This window comes from Actinia tenebrosa, unplaced genomic scaffold (genome assembly GCF_029948245.1).
Source record: "Actinia tenebrosa isolate PJP-AT-01 unplaced genomic scaffold, QUT_ActTen_1.0 PGA_scaffold0__85_contigs__length_37466705, whole genome shotgun sequence".
Taxonomy (NCBI): Eukaryota; Metazoa; Cnidaria; class Anthozoa; order Actiniaria; family Actiniidae; genus Actinia; species Actinia tenebrosa.
In genome coordinates this window covers 3,875,548-3,897,163 of record NW_028292569.1, presented here as the reverse complement: position 1 = coordinate 3,897,163, position 21,616 = coordinate 3,875,548, and the positions used below count along the sequence as shown (strand labels likewise).

The 21,616-nt window shown below is 36.0% G+C and overlaps 2 protein-coding genes across 2 annotated transcripts; one reads left to right on the top strand and one right to left on the bottom strand.

Annotated features, from left to right (window-relative positions):
- Window positions 1-162: 162 nt before the first annotated feature.
- Window positions 163-3,697, top strand: LOC116294084 (uncharacterized protein CXorf58). Its single transcript, XM_031701616.2, has 9 exons — window positions 163-363; window positions 441-540; window positions 620-714; window positions 970-1,081; window positions 1,530-1,661; window positions 1,928-2,003; window positions 2,285-2,441; window positions 2,674-2,788; window positions 2,958-3,697. The coding sequence occupies exons 1-9, from the start codon at window positions 326-328 to the stop codon at window positions 3,108-3,110; spliced, it is 978 nt and encodes a 325-aa protein (XP_031557476.2). The 5' UTR covers window positions 163-325; the 3' UTR covers window positions 3,111-3,697.
- On the bottom strand, window positions 3,671-14,058 carry LOC116294113 (intraflagellar transport protein 80 homolog). Its single transcript, XM_031701646.2, has 24 exons — window positions 13,745-14,058; window positions 13,438-13,495; window positions 12,481-12,644; window positions 12,196-12,306; window positions 11,820-11,888; window positions 11,281-11,390; window positions 10,911-11,000; window positions 10,616-10,697; window positions 10,440-10,495; window positions 9,957-10,081; window positions 9,768-9,859; window positions 9,380-9,461; window positions 8,789-8,863; window positions 8,365-8,413; window positions 7,948-8,062; window positions 7,586-7,650; window positions 6,940-7,075; window positions 6,296-6,443; window positions 5,730-5,816; window positions 5,543-5,627; window positions 5,355-5,444; window positions 4,902-5,074; window positions 4,541-4,664; window positions 3,671-4,176 (listed from the first exon to the last, which is right to left on the bottom strand). The coding sequence occupies exons 1-24, from the start codon at window positions 13,779-13,781 to the stop codon at window positions 4,084-4,086; spliced, it is 2,316 nt and encodes a 771-aa protein (XP_031557506.2). The 5' UTR covers window positions 13,782-14,058; the 3' UTR covers window positions 3,671-4,083.
- Window positions 14,059-21,616: the final 7,558 nt, after the last annotated feature.

Sequence of the window (21,616 nt, the reverse complement as noted above, 5' to 3'; positions counted from 1 at the left end):
ATGGGCGAAACAGCTGTACTAGAAATCGTAGACTCAGTTAGAGTTCAGTCTCCACACAGTTTTTTGGACGGGAAGACCGAGAGGAAACTGTGCTCTAGATTTTATTTACTTAGCAACGTGAAGGCGTCTCTTGTTGCTATGCACGGCCGCGTTGCTCGATGGGATAACAACATGGCGGAACACACAGAGTGAGAAAGAAACTACCAAAGTTAATCTTGAATTTTTCGAATTTTAGTAAGAATTTAGCCACTAAAAAAGAATAAAAATTTGTACATAGATACTTTAATATATATTTTACATAATAAGAAGATTTGGTGAATGAAATATGGGGCAGAAGGAGGAGGAATTAGAATCAAAACCGAGGTATGAAATTTTTGTTTATATTTCTTCCTGATATGATAATGGTGAACCATGGTGACGACTTGAATATTGTGCTCCAGTTTTACTAGATTACAAGCTGCAAGAGTAATAGAGAATTGTTGGTGTTCATATCGGGATAAACAGATGTTTAAACTTCTCAAGTATGCAATCTGTGCTGCTGTGAGTATCCGAGAAACAATTGTCGATGCATGAGACTACACAGTAGATTAATACATTCTCTTCTTTACTTTGATATTAGGAACATTCTTTGACATTTGAGGTGCTACGAAAAGTCTCTCCACTTGAAGCTGACCTCCTTCGAGATCCAGCAGTTAATGCAAGGGTCAGGTTCAGGTGGGTGTCTTAATTTTGACAATTTATGATGATAGCTGAGAAAGTTGGTGGATCAAGTGTTGAACCTTGTGGAACTCCCAAAAATTCTTTAATTTTTATAAATATGATTTATAACTTTGTATACAGTTCAGGTGGATGTCTTAATTTTGACACTTAGCTATGACATAGAAAATTGGTGGAACAAATGTTGAACCTTGTGGAACAACCAAAAAATTCTTTAAATAACTAATAATGGTATATTTACTTCCTATACAGGTTTGGAGGAACAGAATTTCCACCAATTATTTTATTCAAAGTGTTTATCAATACTGGAGGACAAGGGTTGAAGTACATCAGTGGCAAGAAAGTCATCAAACCTGCAACACAGGTTAGAGATACAGAACAGGCATAAAGTGAATTTGTTATGATTGTGGCTTTAAAATTCATTTATGAAATGACCACACCATGACGGTAAAGTCATAGAACACAGCGGTGTTGTGTGCTGCTAATGTGTAGCCTCTCACCAATAAAACTGGGTTCAAATCCCAGGCTTGGTGTCAGTAGAGTGTGAGTAAGAGTTACTTGTTCTATACTGTGCTTCAAGGATTTTCTCCAGGTTCTCCAGTTTTCCCTCCTCTGAAAAATTTAACTGCAGATTTCCAATTTGATCCAGATGGCATCAAAAGCTTAAACACGAGCCTCTGACTTGGAGTAGACTGAACAAACACACCCTGCAATCAATGAAAATAATTTTTTTTGTCTCAAAATTTCTACTCACGGAGCAATGACCTTGTGTGCTGGAATTGATTCAATAATAACAATAGTAATATTTCCAGGCGGCTTGTGATTCATTACAACTGATGGGCAACAGAAAGTTTTATGATCAGATGACAGCTGATTTATGTCAGCATGCAAAAGACAAGATAACAGATGAAATTGACATTACTACCATAAAAGATTGCATGAAGGTTGGTATTTATTGATAATTATTTTCTAGAATGAATTATTGGTTTTCACAGTCATCAATATTTATCAATTAAGACATGAGGGGGGCAATCTACGATAGTGATATGATAAGTTCAACTTATAGATGTTCTGAAAATATCGATGTTCTGAAAATGGGTTTGGTTCCCCCCCCTCTCCCCACACAGGCAAAATCCTAGCTGCGTCCCTGCATGGTATTGTTTCTTGCAGTTGTGTACTTTTACTGACTTGATTATGTTTATATCCCTAGTACTTGTCTCATCTGGACGAGACACCAGCAGAAATAGGTGGAAAATCTAACCAGTGGAGAAGACTAACTCTAGATGGTAAATATCATGTTATTTACTTTGTAATCAGCATTGTTTTGGAAGACTAACTAGAGTGATATTATGGATTAGGCTGGCACAATGACAGGGTCACTTTTTTGTGTGCTGGGAAGATGAGAGGCATGTAACTTTGCAAGATCAGTACAGCATATAGAAAAAATATGCTTCATGAAAGGGGTTTAGAAAAAAGTAAGCATGACAACTCATTATCAAACAGTCCTGCCATCTAAATAATTAATAGCCAGTATCCTAACAGCTAAGTTACATTTTATCCTCATCAGTGATTCCAAGACAGAATATTGTACATGATATCTTCAGTTTTGTGTCATCTGGCATAGCTTCACCAAGATTAGTTGAAGAGTGTCCAGATTTACTGGCTGCTTATCCAGCATCTCAAGCAATACAAGTGGCAAGAATAGAAGCCATTCCACATTATAGGTATTTGATTTCTTAACTAAATCCAATATTTGAGCATTAAGTGTTTTATGCATAGAATATTGAAAGTAGTCGTAGTGTGTGTAAGTGAAGAGTGTCCCAAATTAGTGTGAAAATGCTTGAATGACTACATGCTTTAATAGAGATTTTTTTAAATTATAAGATGTATTTTTGTTTGGCTCAGTTTAATATATTGCTAATTTATTCCATAAATAATGTGTTGTTCGATTCGCAGACACAAAAAGAACCCAGACTTTACGTCAGGTCAGATCACTGCCAGAAGAACAAAAAAAGCCAGAGACAGGGTTGAAAAAATGAAAAGAATGTATGGAGTTCAAAGTCCAAATCAGGTAATATCTCTAGAGGGATATTGTTATATCCAGGCAGGTGTTTGCATGATTCAAATGATGGGTTGCCTGTGTATACATACTTGCACATCCTTTTCCCCTAAGGGTTGCCATTGGACCTAAAAATTTACTTGTGCACTGATGCAAAGATTTCATTGGTTTATATTATTAGGGTAGTGTCAATTTACTAGCACCCAGGTGTTCTCCAAACCTCACCAACAACGAAGACTTGTTTGAGAGAGAAGACTGGGCAGAGGAAGGAGACAAGTTGTATGAGTGGGCTCAAAACCTATCTATGGAAAAGCTGGGGATTACATCTCCATAGGTGAAACATGTCTATACTGTTTCTCTGTATATCTATCTTGAGGATGGCAATTTTTTTATATGGGTTTAAAACCCATAGAAGAGTTGGGACTTACATCTGTAGATAAAACACCTAACTCAGTGGGAAAATCTACATCTCAATTTTTTTTATACACCACAAATTTTTCTACCACTGAAGCTTATTTGGTCCATTGATACACAAGAACTGCAAGTACGCAGGTATGATTGTGTGGTCAGGGTAATACAATATTATGATTTATACAGACTTGCTCCAAGAAAGGGAAAATCTTTTGAAGGGCCTTTGGAAATGTATGAAATAAGGTGGTATGAAAGAGTATAATTGAATTGCAAATATTAGGATTGTTAATATAATGTAGAAATTGTAAATACCATTAATCATAATTACGTTTTTTTAAATAATATTAGATAAATACAAACTTGAAAAGATGTATTTTTTCATTAATTTATTGTCATTATGTATGCCATTATGTATGTATCCTTGGAAACTAGAGGGAGGTGCCAGTATATGAGTAGGTTTCTTACAACAAAACACAAAATCAATAACTTTTAATGGATTTATTACCTGAAGTTATATTCTTTAAATACACATGAATATTATGTACATTGTACACTATGGTAAAGCTGAAGGTGTAAGTCACCTTACATGATAACCTGCATAGCAGCAGCTTTCGAGAGGAGGGAGGGAAGGAGGAAGGGGAGAGGGACTGGAGAGGAGGGAAGAGAAGGGAGCGTCTGCTATGAAGATTGCCTTCCATCCTCCCCCTCCTCCCTCTAAATTGCAGCTATGCAGGCTAATGACAGGATACCTTTAGTGTTGCAGTTGTCAAATTGTTTTACAGATACAAGCTAAGCAAGGCAAGTTTCCCAAACAGACTCCTACTTAATTCTACTTAGAAACAAAGGTGACATATATGTCATATGCTTGCTTTGTGTGCCTCCACACATGTGGACAATCAACCACTGTAAGGTTTGGCTCCTGGTCTTGCAGCTTCTTTCTGCAGCTCCATCTCTATCTTGGCATTCACTTTTTCCCAGTCTACTTCAACCTGAAACAAATATAGTATTTTTTGTTAGGATACCAAAGTTTAAAGCTACCTTAAAACGACTTGCAAAAGTATTCTGTGATCAGGGCTTGGGCGCCAAGAGTAAGCAGATTTTACATATATGAGTGGGAAACTGTCATGATGCCATAACTCTACAGTTTCACCCTGCATCAATCCATCAAAGACAAAAAAAGTACTGATAAAGTTTATTCAACCACAATCCTTGGGTGCAGTTCTAAGTGGGGAATGGCAATACTGTGGGCTTCTCACTTAGAAACATGTCTGGCCTACATTAGCCACTATTTCAGTATACTGAACCATTGACAACACATCAGGCAAGCAATGATCAATATCATATTATACATACCCCTTGTGCATATTGGAGATATCTTTTATTGGTTTCCTTCCTTCCAAAGTTTTCAAGAGATTTTTGTCTGTAAGCCAGTACAGTGTCTACATGAGTCTTGTGCTTGACAGCTAACTCAAGGGCTCTGTCATGAAATAAATATGACAAAGTCAGCTGCAACATCTGGTAAAAACATTGTCATGGTATGTCACTGTAGTTGCACTCGCTAATATAGGGTGTCACCTATCACTAAATTAGCATTTCATCCAATCAGAATGCTGGGAGACAGCACAACACCAACACTCATTTTATTTTATACAACACATACAAAGTTTTGTCAATGACATTTCTTTTGCTAAAGCTACTGGACTGTTAAGAATACCTATCCCAGTTGAAGAGGTCAATATGTAGCTGTATTGCTCGGTAAATGAGTCCAGCTTGTAGAAGTATAGACTCTGCTTCTTGTGGCTGTCGGCAAAATATAGCCATGGCAGCATTACGACCCTCCTTGGTTGGAATCTCCTTAATGTGGTTGATGTATTGAACTTTATCTGCCTGGGAAAAGAAAAATGCAAGGATATTATAGTGTGCTGTGAACTGGGCAATGAATATGAATGGCGGACAACAAAATTAATCCCACATGGTTACCCATTTAAAGAACTTTTCGAAGATAAGAAATTAACCAAGTTCATGTGAAGCCAAACCCAACTTAAAAGGATCTAAAAGAAAAGCATGTCATTGAAAGCATTCTCCAAAAGACACTGTCTTTTTCTTCAGCGCACTCCAGGGTGGATAAGAGAAGAGAGGAGTGTTTTTAGGGTGCGTCATTGCATACCTCATCGATAGCAGCATAAGCAATTTCTGCAGTGTTCAAGTCCTTGGCATATGCAGCCATTGTCGCAAGGCATGCCCAGAGTGCCGAGTCCTGAAAGAAAATAATATTAAGGAATAATATATAAATAAAAATTTTAAAAAATCATGATTATTGCTAATAATTAATAATATTTTTTTATCTGCAAGTACCTTTACAAATCGGCAGAGTCGAACGGCATCCTCCCACTTTGATTCAGAGGCATATTTGTGCAGCATTGCTGGGTATGGAGATATGCTGTGTGATGAAAAATTAGCAGTGTTAGAACCAAAGGTCACATGCAAGGGGTCTATACTGGAAACCCCAGTCTTTTGGTATTTGGAAATAAATGGTACTTACATGGCGTTACAGAGAGACCCATCAGCTCTTCTCATGGTGCAGTGATTCTCAAGGAAGTTGATGATTTGAGAATTCTTGCCAAAATCACTGAAAACAATATTACACATAATTTAGGTGATATTTATCGCTATAGCTACTGCTGTTGCTTCTGGGTACTACTGCTGCTGATATTGTTGTTGTTAATGTGCAATGATGATATTACTGTGCAGTATTGTTACTGTTCTTGATGAACCATGTTGTTGTAATAGTGTTGTTAATCAGTTCTGTTCTTGTTCCTAGTGCTGCTGCTGTCGTCGTGTTGTTCTTGTTGAACCATAATTAATGGTGATGTAATGTCATTTATCAGTTTCCTTCTTGTTCTTAGTGCTGCTGCTGTTGTAGTTACTGCTGCTTTTATTGCTGCTGATGCTCTTGCTCATGTTACTGTAGCTGCTGCTGCTGCAGTTGTTGTTGATGCTGCTGCTGCTGCTTTTGTTGTAGCAGCTGTTCCTTACCTAACAACTATAAGTACCCTCCTGCTATAATATATACAGTGAATGTAGTTGGGTTTTTCTCAGGCTCATTACCTTGAGTCTTTTTCCAGCAGTGTTTTAGACAAGACATCTTGATCAACGAACACAGCAGTTGGGTAGTACCAGACAGTGAATTTACCATCCTGGAATGCTGCCAACATGTTGGTTGTATCGTTCCATGCCATAGTAGTTATCATTGTCCCTGGGAATCATGAATAAGAAAAGATTAGACTGATAACATCAACAACACATGGTACCGGTAAATTAGCAGTGCTGGAAACAGACTAAATACTTAAGGACAAGGAGTGCGCAAAAAGTACATTTCGACAGTCAACTCTCGTTACAGCAGACTCCCTCGAGACTGTCATTTGATGTTCATATTAGCAAGCATCCACAATAGCTAGAATTAATTACAGCCATTTCTTTAATAGTATTTTCCACCAGGGATTTTGCTCCTGTCCTCAATAGTGAGGTGTCCGTAAGATTGGAGTTACCGCAAGGCAAGACTTTGAGTTTTTTAGTAAATTTTTGAGCCAAGAGCATTGGTGCTCTTCTTAATGTAAGCAAGAACAGATATTGAGAAATGCTCCCTAGATCAATAATATTAATATCCTTCATCAGCTATCTTTAGACCCTTTTTTTCGTGGCATTTAGTGTATTTATCCCAGAACTACATGTTATAAAATTCAATAATATACCTAATCTGACAAATTTTCCAGCAGCTCCAATATGTTTGACTGGAGCCAAGTACATGTCTCTGTTCTTGTCAATGATTGCTACCTGACGATCGCTTGTGGGTCCACATTGAGAAAGTGCAATGTCAATGATTTCCATCTAAAACACACCAACAAGAAATGTCAAAAAAATTTCATAGTTCATAATATTTACAGAATACTATTTAGACTCCATACTTTCATGCAACTACAAATTTTATGAATACCTATGAAGCAACCTCTGGGCTGATCAAAGTCAAGGCATACATGCATGCCTAACTCACAGATTGAATTGGGATTTGGCGTATTCGTTTTTGCGGAGAGAAAGAAACTGGAGAAAAACCCTTGAATCAAAGGAACGACCTAACAAACTCTACTCACGCGATACTGAGTCCAGGAATCAAACCCAAGTATACCCAGGAGAAAAACCCTCGAATCAAAGGAAAGACCTAACAAACTCTACTCACATGTAATCCCAAGTCCAGGAATTGAACCAGAGACCCCAGAGGTGAGTCACTACCACTACACTACCCCAAATTGATTGGTACAAGTGTACTTGTCTATGTATCTCAAATCTTCAGCTTCAACTTCAAACAAATTATCTAAGTGTGGCAAAAATCTGATAACATACCGTGTGTGTCAAGGGTTGTCCATTACCAACTGGTTTTCCAGATAGTGCTTCGTAGAGATAGATCACTGGACAACGAAACAAACAGACATCAGTTCACCAAAATAACAACAGGTAAATAGGAAATACTAGTAAAACTGTTCAACAGTGTCACTCATAATATTAATTACAATAGTTTTGCCATCACCATTATAACCATTATCACCCTTGCCATACCATTGTCATCACACTGACACCTGTCATCAATTTCATCACCTTTTTCCAAGCGCCTAAAATTTCATAATCATCATCAACTGTCATTCTCACATTGTCATCGCCATCATCTAGATTTTCATTCACATAGCATTTAACAAAATGTAAATTACATTTTTCATCTTTACGATCCTTTATTGCAATGGTATCATTACTGAGAGACACTGTCTGCTCATTCAGTACATCAGTTCTTAACCCTTGTATCTTGGGTGCACTGATCAGACGACCCTGCAAATATAAAACAACATACATTTATCATGACAGCCTTACGGAGATATACTTGTGGCCTCGTATCCAGACATCCTGAGGGTTGTCACGCAGAGTCTTCATGCAATATTTCCTTTCCCAAAATTGATCAGTCAGCATAAATGTTACAAAATAAAAATAAATTGGACTTTGACTTTGATACTGTTTTTCAAGGGGAGCGAAGCATTCACATTACAACCTTACCGGTGGACCCTATGGACATCTGCATAGGAGGATAAGATGTGTTTGCATACACCCAACAAGTGAGAGAACAATTTACTAACCTCATAGGAATAGATCTGCACACCTGCATCATCAACAATAAGAAAACACCTGAAAGAAGATTGATAGGGATGCATTTAGTTGTCACTTCAAACTTGTCCAATCAATAGCATAGTTGCTCAATAATAATTATTGCTTTATTGCAATCATTGCTTTGTTGCATGCACCAATAGACCTCTTAACCACGGGCATAATGTTTTCCCATTTTTGACCATCTTTTTATTCTCTTAATGAGAATAAGATTCTTTGTTTGAGTTGTATCTATATTCAAGTGTCTTCTAATTAATATGCAGCCATTAAGAATGACACATGGTCTGAAATGGGAAAATATTACTCCCAAAAGGAAAAAGGTCTATTTCAGCTGTAATTTTTACCTTATTATCATTGATTGTATAATTAAAAGTAATATGGAATGTGTAAGCTTACTTTTCGGCAAGAACAATAAGTGAGATGTTCCCATTCTTCAAGTCAAAAATCATTGGCGTGTTCCAGTTCTTGACACTGTAAAAGTAGGAAAAATTTATATTACTTGCTTAGATGTAGTCATAAAGATAGAAGTTGCAAATGAATTCTTTTTCATGGTCTCTGGTCAGTATTCCACAACTCAGCCCATACTCTGTTTTTGTGTGAGGCATGCATGAATTAGAAGTATTGAAGCTAGGCCACAATTCTATAGAATATTAATTGATAATACTCTTAAATTTGGGAGTAAACAAGTCTGTCAAAAACCTCATTTACAGACATTTTTTAGTGACATTATGTTGGTCATTACTACAGTCATCCTACCCCCCTGCCTCTATAAAAATGTAAGAAATATTACTATAATATTTAATTATTATGCTATGCTATAAAAAGTGACCTAGCTTCAATATTTCTACTTCCTGGACTGACAAAAACAGAGCTTGGGCTACCTGTGTACACCCATGTTGTTGATAGTAGCTTCTCTAGAATGACTGTAAATAATTCATAGTCCATACTGATAAGACTGAGGAAGGAAAGGAAATCAAGTGTACTAACCTGTAGATGTAGCACTGTGACGAGGTTGCCACGACAAGATGGTGGAATCGGAGAGCTGTCTTAATGATCCTGTCACGAAAATCTATCCAATTCAAAAGAAGAGATCAAGAACTGATCTTGCTTTTAATGAGTGTAGGATAATTATATCATTAATATATAGAGCACTTTTTCATTAAAGTGGGAAATGATACAGCAAACTTGCAGTCGTACTGCAGCCATATCGTATCTTACTGAGCAGTAGGTATGTGGTACACATGTATGATTGAATGAATTACTGGAAGACAATAGTAAGCCATTTCAATGTTATGGTATGTCCTACAGTCTACGTGAGGTGAGTCAGTACCAGACGTTTCCTACTCATACGAATACCACACTAAATAGCACATACCTAAAGTTTCTTTGGTGTCATTCATCACATCTCGGACTGCAATACTCTTCCGTTCAGTAACAGTCACTTCAAAATTTTTCCATTCCAAACGTCTAAGACAAGATCAGAGTATTCTAGTTAGCACATGTTTTAAATGAATCATTTACGAACAGTCGTAATTCATCATTCGGGGGTTTCTAGCAGATCTACCTTTCAATGACATGTGCAAAGATGACCTGACCATTCCCACAAGCACCTGCAAGCTGGGTACCATCAGTAGACCAAGCAATGTTGAATATGGACCCTATGTTTGGCTTCTCCAGTGAGTATGACCACTGATGATAAAATTAATAGAGTTAGTAAGAAAAATGTCAGTTATATATATTCAATAATGAGCTGCCATTCAGCTAAGGTAAGCAAATATAAGTTATTATTAATATTTTAATAATATCACACCAGGTTCTCCCGGTTCTCACATTTAGTTTGGGTTAAATGTGTCACCCACTATTCCCACATGTCATTCCCTTGAGAATAAAGTCTTGTCCATTATACATAATATCTAATTTTAATATGATATATTCAAATAATAGATAATTATATATAAGACATTACATTATGACTAGCCTAAATTGGTTTATAGCTGGCAATTTATTACCCTTACTAACTAATAATAATGCTGACTTAGTAACTCACCCCAGTTTTATCACAAAGACGCAGTGTGTTGAAAGAACCGATTCCAAAAAGTTCACCTAATAAAATAATTGCAGAGCAAAGTTTGATTAGCATAATTTATTATATTATTAATATACAGTCTGACAAGATAAAGCTTTGCCGTCTTTAGAGCAGCCTAACTGAATATTATTACTCACCATCAGGTGCCCATGATACACTTGTTATTGGATAATCATGTGCTGAGCTTGAGTACAGAATTCTTCCATAGCTATCCCATACCTAGAGTGGATGCACAAGTTTAGTATACATAATGTAACTGATGTAAAATCTTTGCTTCCAGAAACCACCATCAATTTTAGTGGACTACAGAAGATTCCAAAGCCATTGTAAAAATACAATTGAATACAATTAAATTTGCAAAATATATTTCTGATACTAATTAATGCACATTTACTTTATGTCTACTGGATTACTTTTAATTTCTTTATTTACCTTGTATTTACAGTCTTCTCCTCCAGAAATAATCAGATTATTGATTGGATTCCAGTCAACCTTTAGTACTATGCCATCATGTGCTTTCCACTAGAGAAACAGTTAATGATATATTTAAATAATCATCATCATCTTCAGCAACAGCTGCAGCACCAATATCAGCATTTGATTTCCGCAGCAACAGTGGCACAATAATCACCATCATCACCACCTCCATGATCATCATCAACATTGCTATCATCACCATTGTCACCACCTCCATCATCATCATCACCATTGTCACCAACTCCATAATCATCATCACCATTGCTATCATCATCACGATCGTTATCATTGCCATCATCACTTCTAGTATTACTAACTTATCTACCTGTATTGGTTTAGCAGCAGCTTGAAGTGGTTTTATCACCAATTGTTTTCCATTAGCATAAAGTATTTGATCTGAATCAGGACTCCAAGAAACTGAGTAGACTGGTGTTCCTGTAATAAAAGTACATAAGTGTATGTACAGTAAGGATGCTCCAACTGTAAACACTTCAAGTTTTTTTCAAGTTATTATTTCAAAAACTTTCTACAGTTTCAAACCCTCTAAAATGAAGCATAGAGTTCAAGTGAGTGATCAAAATAAACCTCATTTCCAATTGATTGGCTCAACTTTTTACAGCATATATTAAAAAAAAGTGACAATGTGTAGTTCCAGAAATCATCCATACCCACCCCACAGAGGAATTTAGAATTTCCAAAGAGTAGGGGGGTTAGAGAAAGAACAAAGATTACAGAGTTTGTATGGAAGAAAATTGGAATTTCCAGGGGGTAGGGGGGTGTCTTAAAAAAATTCTTCCCTGAGGGGGGTATAGATAATATTTGGAACTACACAATAAACTCAAAGTTTCCACAGCAGTGATTTACCTGTCTGCATGAGGGTTGATCTGAGCATTCCACTTCTTGACCAGATTTTCACTTGACCATCTTCTCCAACTGGAAAAAGATATTTCAGACTGAGTAAAAAAGTGTTTTAAAGATGCATAGTGATAGTGATTGACTGTACTTTATGACTAGCCAACACCTGTCATCGTAAATTGAAGTGTTGGCCATCGAACATTGGCCAAAAATCTGCAAAATATCGACTGACACATGTTGGTTGATCATAAACTACATGATCACCCATAGTGTGAATCTTAAAAAAATACTTTTGAAATAAAAAAATGAGAAAATGCAATCTATCCATTTGTAACACTTAAAACATTTCTCACTAATCTTTTTTCCGAGCATGTATCTTACACACCTGTTGCCATGGCGCTACCATCGTAACTCCACCTTCCTGATAACACAGCACCTCTGTGAGCTTCAACAGACTTTTCCACTCGACCATTACGTGATATCAGGTGAAATTTACCTTTAAGTATGAATAAATTTGAATATTAAAATAATCAGAAGCTTCATAAACAAAGTAGGGGTTTATAAGAATGAATAATGAAAAAAATGAGACTTGATTTTGTATATCGTATGTTTCAACAGCGTCAACTGTCTCCATCAGCAAGATTACAAGGCAAAGACTGACTAGACTTACCATCAGTTGCCGTCATAACCATGATGTCAATCTGACTTTGCTTTACCCCACCAGCTGCTTTGGGGAACCAGTGGAAGTCAGTAGGATAAATATCTTGGGCAAGTTTGATCAGTTGGGATGTTTCACCAGAGAGTAAGTTCCATTTCATGATAGTATGATCATCTCTAGTTAAAAAATGGAAATGAAATGCCATGAAAAAATAGATGAGATTGCATTCAAAACCATTATCTGATTGTTGTGCTTACTCGTATGATAATGCCTCAACACTCAAAGATAAAATTGGTATCTCCAAGTGGCCATGTAATATTCTCTATTAATTTTTGCTAACTTAATATTATGCCAGTCATAGTCATACAGTATAGCAAACATGCTACATTACGGTCCAGGTAAGCATTGACTGCTGACACAATGGTTACACAATAGCGCAGCACAGTCATGACGTCATAAAAACGAAGACAAAGGCGAAATTCGGACAAACAAACTTACAAGTTTACTTTCAGCATATAATTTTCACAGCCGATCGCAGTTGATCTTAGTTTACATGGGTTATTATTGTAACTTTAAGTAAAAATAATAAAATCAGTTCATATAATCCTCGAAGCATTTAAACAGAATGCAATGTTTGTCCGAATCTTTAAGCTATTTTTAGAATCAGTGCGCTGCACTATTAATTCTTTCTTTGCATGAAGACCCTAACATTGGCTGTAAGGAGGCTAGTCTAGCTTGAGTGTAAGATGTCTTTTGGTCATTGTAGCTAAGCAGTTGTCATGTGTACCCAAACTAGACCACAATGCACCTCTTCCTTTTAGGTCTAAGAATTTTAATATTTCATAATAAATTGTTAATAATGTACAGAATTGAATTATGGAAAACTTTTAAAGATGTCACCACCCTTGCTTAGTTCTACCACCAGATCTATTTATCTGTTTATGGTTGGTAATATTACATTGTTCTTACCCACTAGAAAAGAGTTCATCAGAAGTCGTCCACCCAACACAGCTGACCAGATCAGTGTCTGTTTTACATGTCAAGGAAATACATCCATTTACGAAAATAAAACGGAGTAAAAAAAAAAAGAATGTAAAGAAGTACTAGCACTAGATCGATTATTCACTAAAAAGCCGCTTTTTCATATGCATTTATATATTATTTGGAATCAATTGAATACAAAAGCCACTATAAAAGTACAGACAGTCTGATGAGAGTGGAATCTAACATTTCTGGTCATTAAATGAAAATCTATATTCTTGAAGTAAAAGGATACGCTTTGACTCTTTCTGTAGATGTATTTTCAGTCGCATCTTTAAACAATCACAGTATTTTCTTAAGATTTTCGTTTCTTCAATTTTCAGCTCCTGTCGTCGCCAAGTCACCGTTGTAAACAAACAACAACTTGTAAATTACAAGCTAAAACCGCTCAATTTTGTTACTTTGAAGATAAAATCCCCTTCCTAATGTATGATATTCGTCTTTTACATCCTTCTAGAGGCCGAGATTAAGGTTTGAATCGTTCTCGTACTAAAATAAACGAGAAAAATAGATGTCAGCTTGGTTACTGCGCCGCCATCTTGAAAATTGGAAAACCACAGGAAGCCCACAATTAGTTAAGTATCCACGCCTTCTTGGGGAAAGAGCGTTGCTTGGGTTGAAAAAAAATAAGAGCGGGAAATTTGATCTCATGTGATCAAAATTTTTGTTCAAGAACAGGTTCAGGGATATATATCAAGAAGAAATCGTAGAAGATGACCAACATTGATCTGTCTAAATGGCAGACCCAGAACTGTGGGTTTATGTGCTGTGATGTGGCGATAAAAGGTAAAGAGAAAGTGAAAATTTGAGAAATATTTCGACCTAGGCATTTTTGTATTATAATCTACGAAATCAATTTTAAGATTAAAGGAGAAAAGAAAAGGCAGATAAAGATAACAATTCCACCCCTATAAATAAGAACAGGTAAGTACAATAAACTAGGTTAAGTTATAAGAAAAGAAAACAACCAGTCATTCCTTTATTGAATCGATTAGAAAATATTAATAAAAAATATCTCGAAGCCAAAAGTGAGCGCAAAAGAGATTCAGCAAGTCTCCAACAAGTCTAATGAACACACAAGCAGGCCATTATTAGGTTGCCTAAATATAAGATAATTTTGATAATATTTTCTTTACATTAGGATTGGTTGTCGAAAATTCTGCTTGTTAGCACACTCAACAACGAGAGAAAATTTAACAGAATTATTTTCATTGAAACCTGGCTTATCCTAACTCCAATATATCCCCTTATAAATACATCATGCCGTCACAGAAACCTTGTTTGGGCTAGGCCTGTGAAACTGGTTTTTTTTTTTTTTTTAATTTTTATTTTTTTATTCAATAAATTCAAAAATGGTAGAACCACCATGGGCGCCGGCAAGAGAATATTAACTTACTTCATATTCTCTTGGCGCCGGGTAATGAATTCCGAACTGAATCCTAGAATGCTCTAGATCGCCAAAGGCGGAACAGCTTTAGTGACTATCGGCTTTGATTTCCATTTTAAATCCTTTCAAAGAGGAGTATATGATCTCCTGTTTTTTTGGCTATTATTCATTGTTGTACTAATTCTGAGTAATTTCTTGATTGTTTGGATGCCGAAAACGTGATCCGGACGGAGTCAAAAATTGGATATACCTTTAGATGTTTGAAAAATTAATTTCCTTAATTAAACAAACGAATGACTTTTAGTTTCCCAGAGGCGCATTATATGTGCTCTGATGCAGCTGATGAAAAAATCTCGTTAATGCGTGAGTTACTGCGAGTTCATACTTGAATATGACGTCATCAGATAACACAAGGGGCATAATTGTTGAAATCGATCACCTCTTTTTCCGATACTGAAATAATCAACGATCTATAGTGAACAAAAAACGTGACTCTCAATAATTTCAACCGAACGACGCATGCAAACGCGCTTTTCTAAGAGCTGTATGGTACAAGACTCGTATAAAAAAATTAAATAAAACACTTTAAAAGCTTTGTAATGATAGATCTATATGGATCGAAATTTCTAGAAAATCAGGTATGTTTCGTGTATCTAACATCAGCAATCAGTTTTCAACTCATTCTGAAATCAATAGATCATCGTCTCGATCTTTCTCTCAAATTTTTCTTCATTTCGAAACTTATCACAGATTTCTTTCTTTCTGTTATTCACGTTTTATTAGGTTTAGCAGGCAAATCTCCCAGTCCAAGAACAGAAAAGCATTGTTTTTTTCAGCCAATTCTTGATAAGTGCATAAGAAAGTGATAACGAACGTTGGCGGTAGCACTGAATATACTCCAAATCAGCTTAATCAGGCTCGATGGACAAAACAGTTAATTTTATCATGAGAGTAAAACCTTATTGTTTTGACCACAAAACTGCACTGGGCATGGAGATATGCATGATACGAGTCGGGAGTGCACGCTACAATGGGATGTATAAACAAATTAATGTTCATCAAATGTACACCTTGTTTAGATTGAACTCATTGTAAAACTATATTTCATTGCTATTTTAAAGTTTGTCTTGTTATTAAATAGTATTTTTAGCCCAGGCACACTTTCATTTGTATAATTTGAGTTGATCTAATCTTGAATGAGCAGTTAAGGATTGAGAAGATTTCGTCATCGTTCGACTCACTATGTGTGAATCAAACTAGTGCATTTAGCGATATGTAATCACGAGTGTTGTCCCTGAGAAAAGAAAAGAAATGAAGGGAAAGAAAAGATAGGACAGAAAATAGATGAAAAACGAAATAAGGGAAGCTAAGAAAGAAAGAAAGAAAGAAAGAAAGAAAAGGAAGGAAGGAAGGAAGGAAGATAGAAAGAAAGAAATAACGAAAGATAGAAAGAAAAAGACAGAAAGAAAGAAAGAAAGAAAGAAAGATAGAAAGAAAGAAAGAAAGAAAGAAAGGAAGAAAGAAAGAACGAACGAAAGATAGAAAGACAAAGACAGAAAGAAAGGAAAGTAAGTAAGTAAAGAAGGAAGGAAGGAGGGAAGAAAAAAAGAGCTTTAAAGAGGGAAGCAAGAAAAGAAAGAAAGAAAGAACGAAAGATAGAAAGACAAAGACAGAAAGAAAGGAAAGTAAGTAAGTAAAGAAGGAAGGAAGGAGGGAAGAAAAAAAAGAGCTTTAAAGAGGGAAGCAAGAAAAGAAAGAAAGAAAGAAACAAGGAAAGGATGAAAGATGAAAGACACAAATTATGATGTGACCGTCTCGCGCAGCTAACAGTGAACTGTTCTAGGAATCCTTTTGCACGTGTACACGCTAATACCCTACCACGTGACAGAACTATTTGCTAACACCGGTCACTGTGCACATGCCAAGGGATCAGAAACAAAACGTGATTACTATCAATTAAAGTAGAACAGGAAGGGCAGTATTGCGATCATGAAATGATTACTCACTTGAAAACTAAGATGAAAAATATATTATTGTCTTTGCAAGTAATTAAAATTCCATCTTTCTTCCGCACAGTTAGGAAATATCGCTGGTTGAGATAACACCATGAAAATATCTTTGACTCGAAGTGGCAATGAATTATTTGGTCTTAGTTTGCTGTTTTGGTAATTTCTCGTCATGTAGACCGACACTGATCCTATAAATAAACGCAAGGGAGAGTACTGTCTTCCGTAATTACGGTTCCCTCTTTAAATAAAGTGTTACTACTACTACTACGACTAGATAAAGAAACGCGAAACCTTTTTGCTCAACCTAGCTAGGCGGACACCCATTAAAGTGTACTTCGTACTAGGCCACTGAATATGTGTCCAATGTGCGCTAAAACTAACAACGCTTTCCCACCTTGCTCATCGTCTCTCCCGCGATCATAGATATCATGTATCCATATATTGTCTATAAAGAAAAAGAGACTTCACTTGCAGGTGCTGAGAGCAAAAGAAGTCGTAACCCTTCGAGGCATAGAGTTTAATCTGATATACCACAAAACCTCTTATCAAGGACTGTATTTGATTATTTTGCGAGATAGATATAATGAGATCGGAAACTGCATCAGAAAAGCACGCTATTAAAAACAACAGATCATCGAAATGATATTTCAAACGAAAAACACAATTTTTCCTTATTTGCGGAATCGATGCACTTGAAACCAGTGATTATACTTCATCAATGTTTTGCACTATATTGTCGACCATAACTTTTTTAGTTATTGTAATTGATTTTTGTCAAGAAGATATGTAATATTTAGTGTTTTTTTAGCATTTTTCTTGTATGTCGGACACAGAGACCAGTGTTAAAAATTAGACATGCTCATATTGCTAACCATATTCATTTCAGTTTTTGTGAGGAAAGGTTGTCAAAAAGAAGATTTCCCTTATAAATGTTTTTCTTACGTAATAGTGTTTTCTTTAGTTGTTGTTTAGAAATGACACAGATATTTAGACTAACGATCAGTATGAAACTGCTCAAGCGGTATTGCAACTATATATTTTTCAATTGTTGTGATGGATAGTTGTCAAGAAGATAGTATTTAAAATTTTCCTCCTAAATCAGTCCCTTTCCTAATTGTTGAATTTTTAGCATTTTCACTTGTTTTTTTGGAAGTGGGACAGACGTTTAGACTAATGATTAGCACATGATTGCTCACGTGGTATTGCCCAATATATACTAATATATATTTATTTATGATTTACCTTCTAGGTAGTTCTCAGTGTGGGTTTTAAAGCATTATTCAATGTCTTGTTGGTTGGAAATGAGATATTTAGAATAACGGTAAGCATTAGTTACAATGTTCATTGACAAGCAAGGAATCAAATCAAATTTTTAGGAAATGAAGGCTTAACACGCAGTCATACAAGTTACTTTACTCCCTCGCCAAAAATGAACTTTGTACTGAGGAGTAGGTTAGAATAGATAGTACGAATACATGGGCGTTTTTAAGTTTATCTTAAACCAGAGGACTGATCCAAGAATCCGAGAAAGGGGGGACCGGAGTATAGTTAAGCTTTCAGACATATACATAGACGAATCTCATCACTTGCTCTACGAAAAAACAAGAAAAAAAAAAAAAAAAAAAAGAACTGGAAGAGGTCTGAGGGCATGCTTCCAAGGAAATAATAAATAATTAAACTATGATTGCCAGCAATCTTATTGTATGTGTTATGGCAATCTTTCGAACAATAAAATAGGTAAAAATATAATTTTAATCCCAAACAAACAAACAGGTGCTGCCCCCCCCTGTAAACCTCTGTGCCCGACGCCGCTGACTAGTTCAAAATCATTCATGAAATTGAAGCCGGGAATCGAATTAGGGAGTAAAATATATAAGCTATATTGAGAGGATAGCTTTATGATGTTCTAAAGAGCAGCGAAGACAGTTACAATTGCAATTGTACTTATCTTCTTTTATAGATTTGTCAAGTGCGGATCGGACTAGCCGATTTGTCGCGCAAAAATAGGTCAGCTGTAAAGAAAATAAGTATTATCTGTAAATAGAATCCTCATTAAATAAGAATCAAAAAATGTTTGATTTTTAAAAATCATTTTACTTAGTAGATTATCCTTTCATCATTATTCTATCGCATGCGCATGAACCATGCGGTTTAATAGTTCTGTTCTTCAATAATGCGTAGGATCGGCTCTATGTTATCGATTAGTCATCGTTCATTGTGTAGTCGATGGGAGCGCGTGGCATTATGGACAGATTGCATTCAAGATATCCACTTAAAATCAAGCATCATAATAAAGACCTTCTAGAACTTTCTTTCACCCTTTGAAATTCCTTTATTAACAGATCCACGCAATGCTGAGAGTAGCATTTGGTTTACCGTGTGATACTGTTAAGACATCTAACTCATCATGGGGAAACTTTGTTTGTACGAGGAAGAGGCTGAAGATTGGTGTTTTAATATCAAAATCGAGAAAACACACATTATTTCGTCCGATATATTGAACAAGTTTAAGAAAACCTCTGGGAAAAACTTGACTTTCAGTAATGAGACGATCGAGGAGGTTTTATACGCCGGCTCGCAAGAATTGTCTGAAGAAAAGTGCAATGGAGAACAGATGAAACATGTCATTCTTGCGGGAACAGAATTTGCAAAACTCTCCAAAACCTTGAACGACTTGATGCCTGGATATTTCAATGATGAAAATCAAAATTGTACGCTAGCGAGCTATTTGGAGGAAAAACTGAAAAGCCTTGATAAAGTCTGGTGTAAACGAATGACTATGAGGATAAAATGGAATGTGCTTGCGAGTAAAGAAGCTCATCAAGAAAAGGCTCATAATAGCCTAAGCGTATCTCGGAAAGAACGAGTTACTCTACATGCAGAGATTTCTATCACTTTCTCTTAGAGCATAAATCTTTCTCTTTGATTTCTCGTAAAAGAAAACTCGTTTATACCTGACGAAAAGTCCCACGTCAAAGAAAAGCCCGCGCGTGTATGAAGGATTTTGATACTGCAAAGCCATTCAGACAAAAGTTGATCGCTTCTGGAAAAAATAACGAAATCCATCAAATGAGCAGCATTGAAGAGTGATGCGGGTCCTTGGGCACTGGAAACAATAAAGCTATCATAGGCTTGAAAAGACAGCTGCTCATCGCAAGACAAAGAAAAATACACCACTTGAAGTAAGAAGTCGCAAGAAAAAATAATCCCAAGATAAAGGAAAATTCTGCTCACGACTTCTCAACTAATCCTCTGTGCAAATCAATGCTAAAATACTTTGAAAAAGAAAAATATTCAAAGTGTAGAGAAAGGTATATGTTGGCACTCGATGTATGTCTATAGCAGCTAATTGCACAAACCTATAGCTAGTCTAGAATAATCAATTTGTAGTTCTAAAATAAGAACACTGATGACAGAGAATTCAAGAAGTTCATAAGCATTGATGAAAGTAGCGTACGTAGGTAGCCAAATGCAATAAATAAACTAAAGTTAGATTGAGAAAAATTGTCAATGCCGAACTAAAACTTAACGATTTTGAGATTCAGAAATGCATGAAGATCACTCAGTAAGAGATCCCCTGGAACCGTTTATATTTTTTATCATTATTATCATTATTATTTTTGTGCATGATCTTTCAGTTTTTGAAAATTGTATGCGATTCCAAGTAACGCGAAAAGCAGGTGCCGTTTTCAAATATTTTAGCAAATCAACTGGTATAGCCTTTTTAAATGTATATTATATGACGTAAATCACACAGAGAATAGCAGATTAACTACGTTGGATAAAGCACTTTATTGCCTTAACTCAAGGAAAATATATTCATGTGACAACTTGGTATACATTTTAGTTGTTTTTTCTATCTTAGTTTTTTTGCCACTTGAAGCGTTTTTATAAGGTCAATGTAAATAACAAGCATTCATTCTTAAATAAAGAATTCTCTTTTTGAATCGTCTTGCGAGATACTTTAATGTTTTTGATTTTTCTTGCGACTAAACTGGTTTTTTTGGGGGGGAGGGGTGGGAAGCATTAAGTTTTCTTGCTTACTGCTTTTAAGGAACACTTGCTTAGTCCTCTTCATTCTTTTGGGAACACAGGCCCTTCATCATTGTCCTCTACCTCACTCTGTTATCAGCTTTTTTCTTTGCCTCTTTCCATGTCATGTTTACGTTCTTCAGTTTTGCCATGCGTGACCTCCTCCATGACTGTAGTGGCCTCCCACCTTTCTCCTTATTCCTTGTTGAGTTACAGCTAACTTCATGGGTATAAATGGGTATAAAAAGGGTTGTCTACGAATTCAGTTAACCAGTTAATTATGCAAAACGCTCTGATAATATGCCGAAAAGTTGTACTCGAAAATTAATTTTGTCGCAAGCAGAGGTTGAGTATTTTGTCATTGAGTTGTCGGTACATAGTTTTCTTTCGCAAGCAATTTTCATTTCATTTTATTACCACTGATTTTCTCCAATATACTAATTTCGGCTTGCCGTACGTGCATCCAATCTTTGGATCATTAGTTCGCCACTATAAAAACATCAGTATTCATATACTATACAGCAAAATAAAAAAAAGCAATTAAGAAAAATGACTACACATAATGAGGAGTCTAGCGCCTTAGGAACTCGTAGAATTCGCTTGCCGGAATTTACTTCAGTTTTTGGGTAGCAAAATAAATAGGTTCTAGAAAAACAAGTAAGGCGCAGTTTAGGCTGCG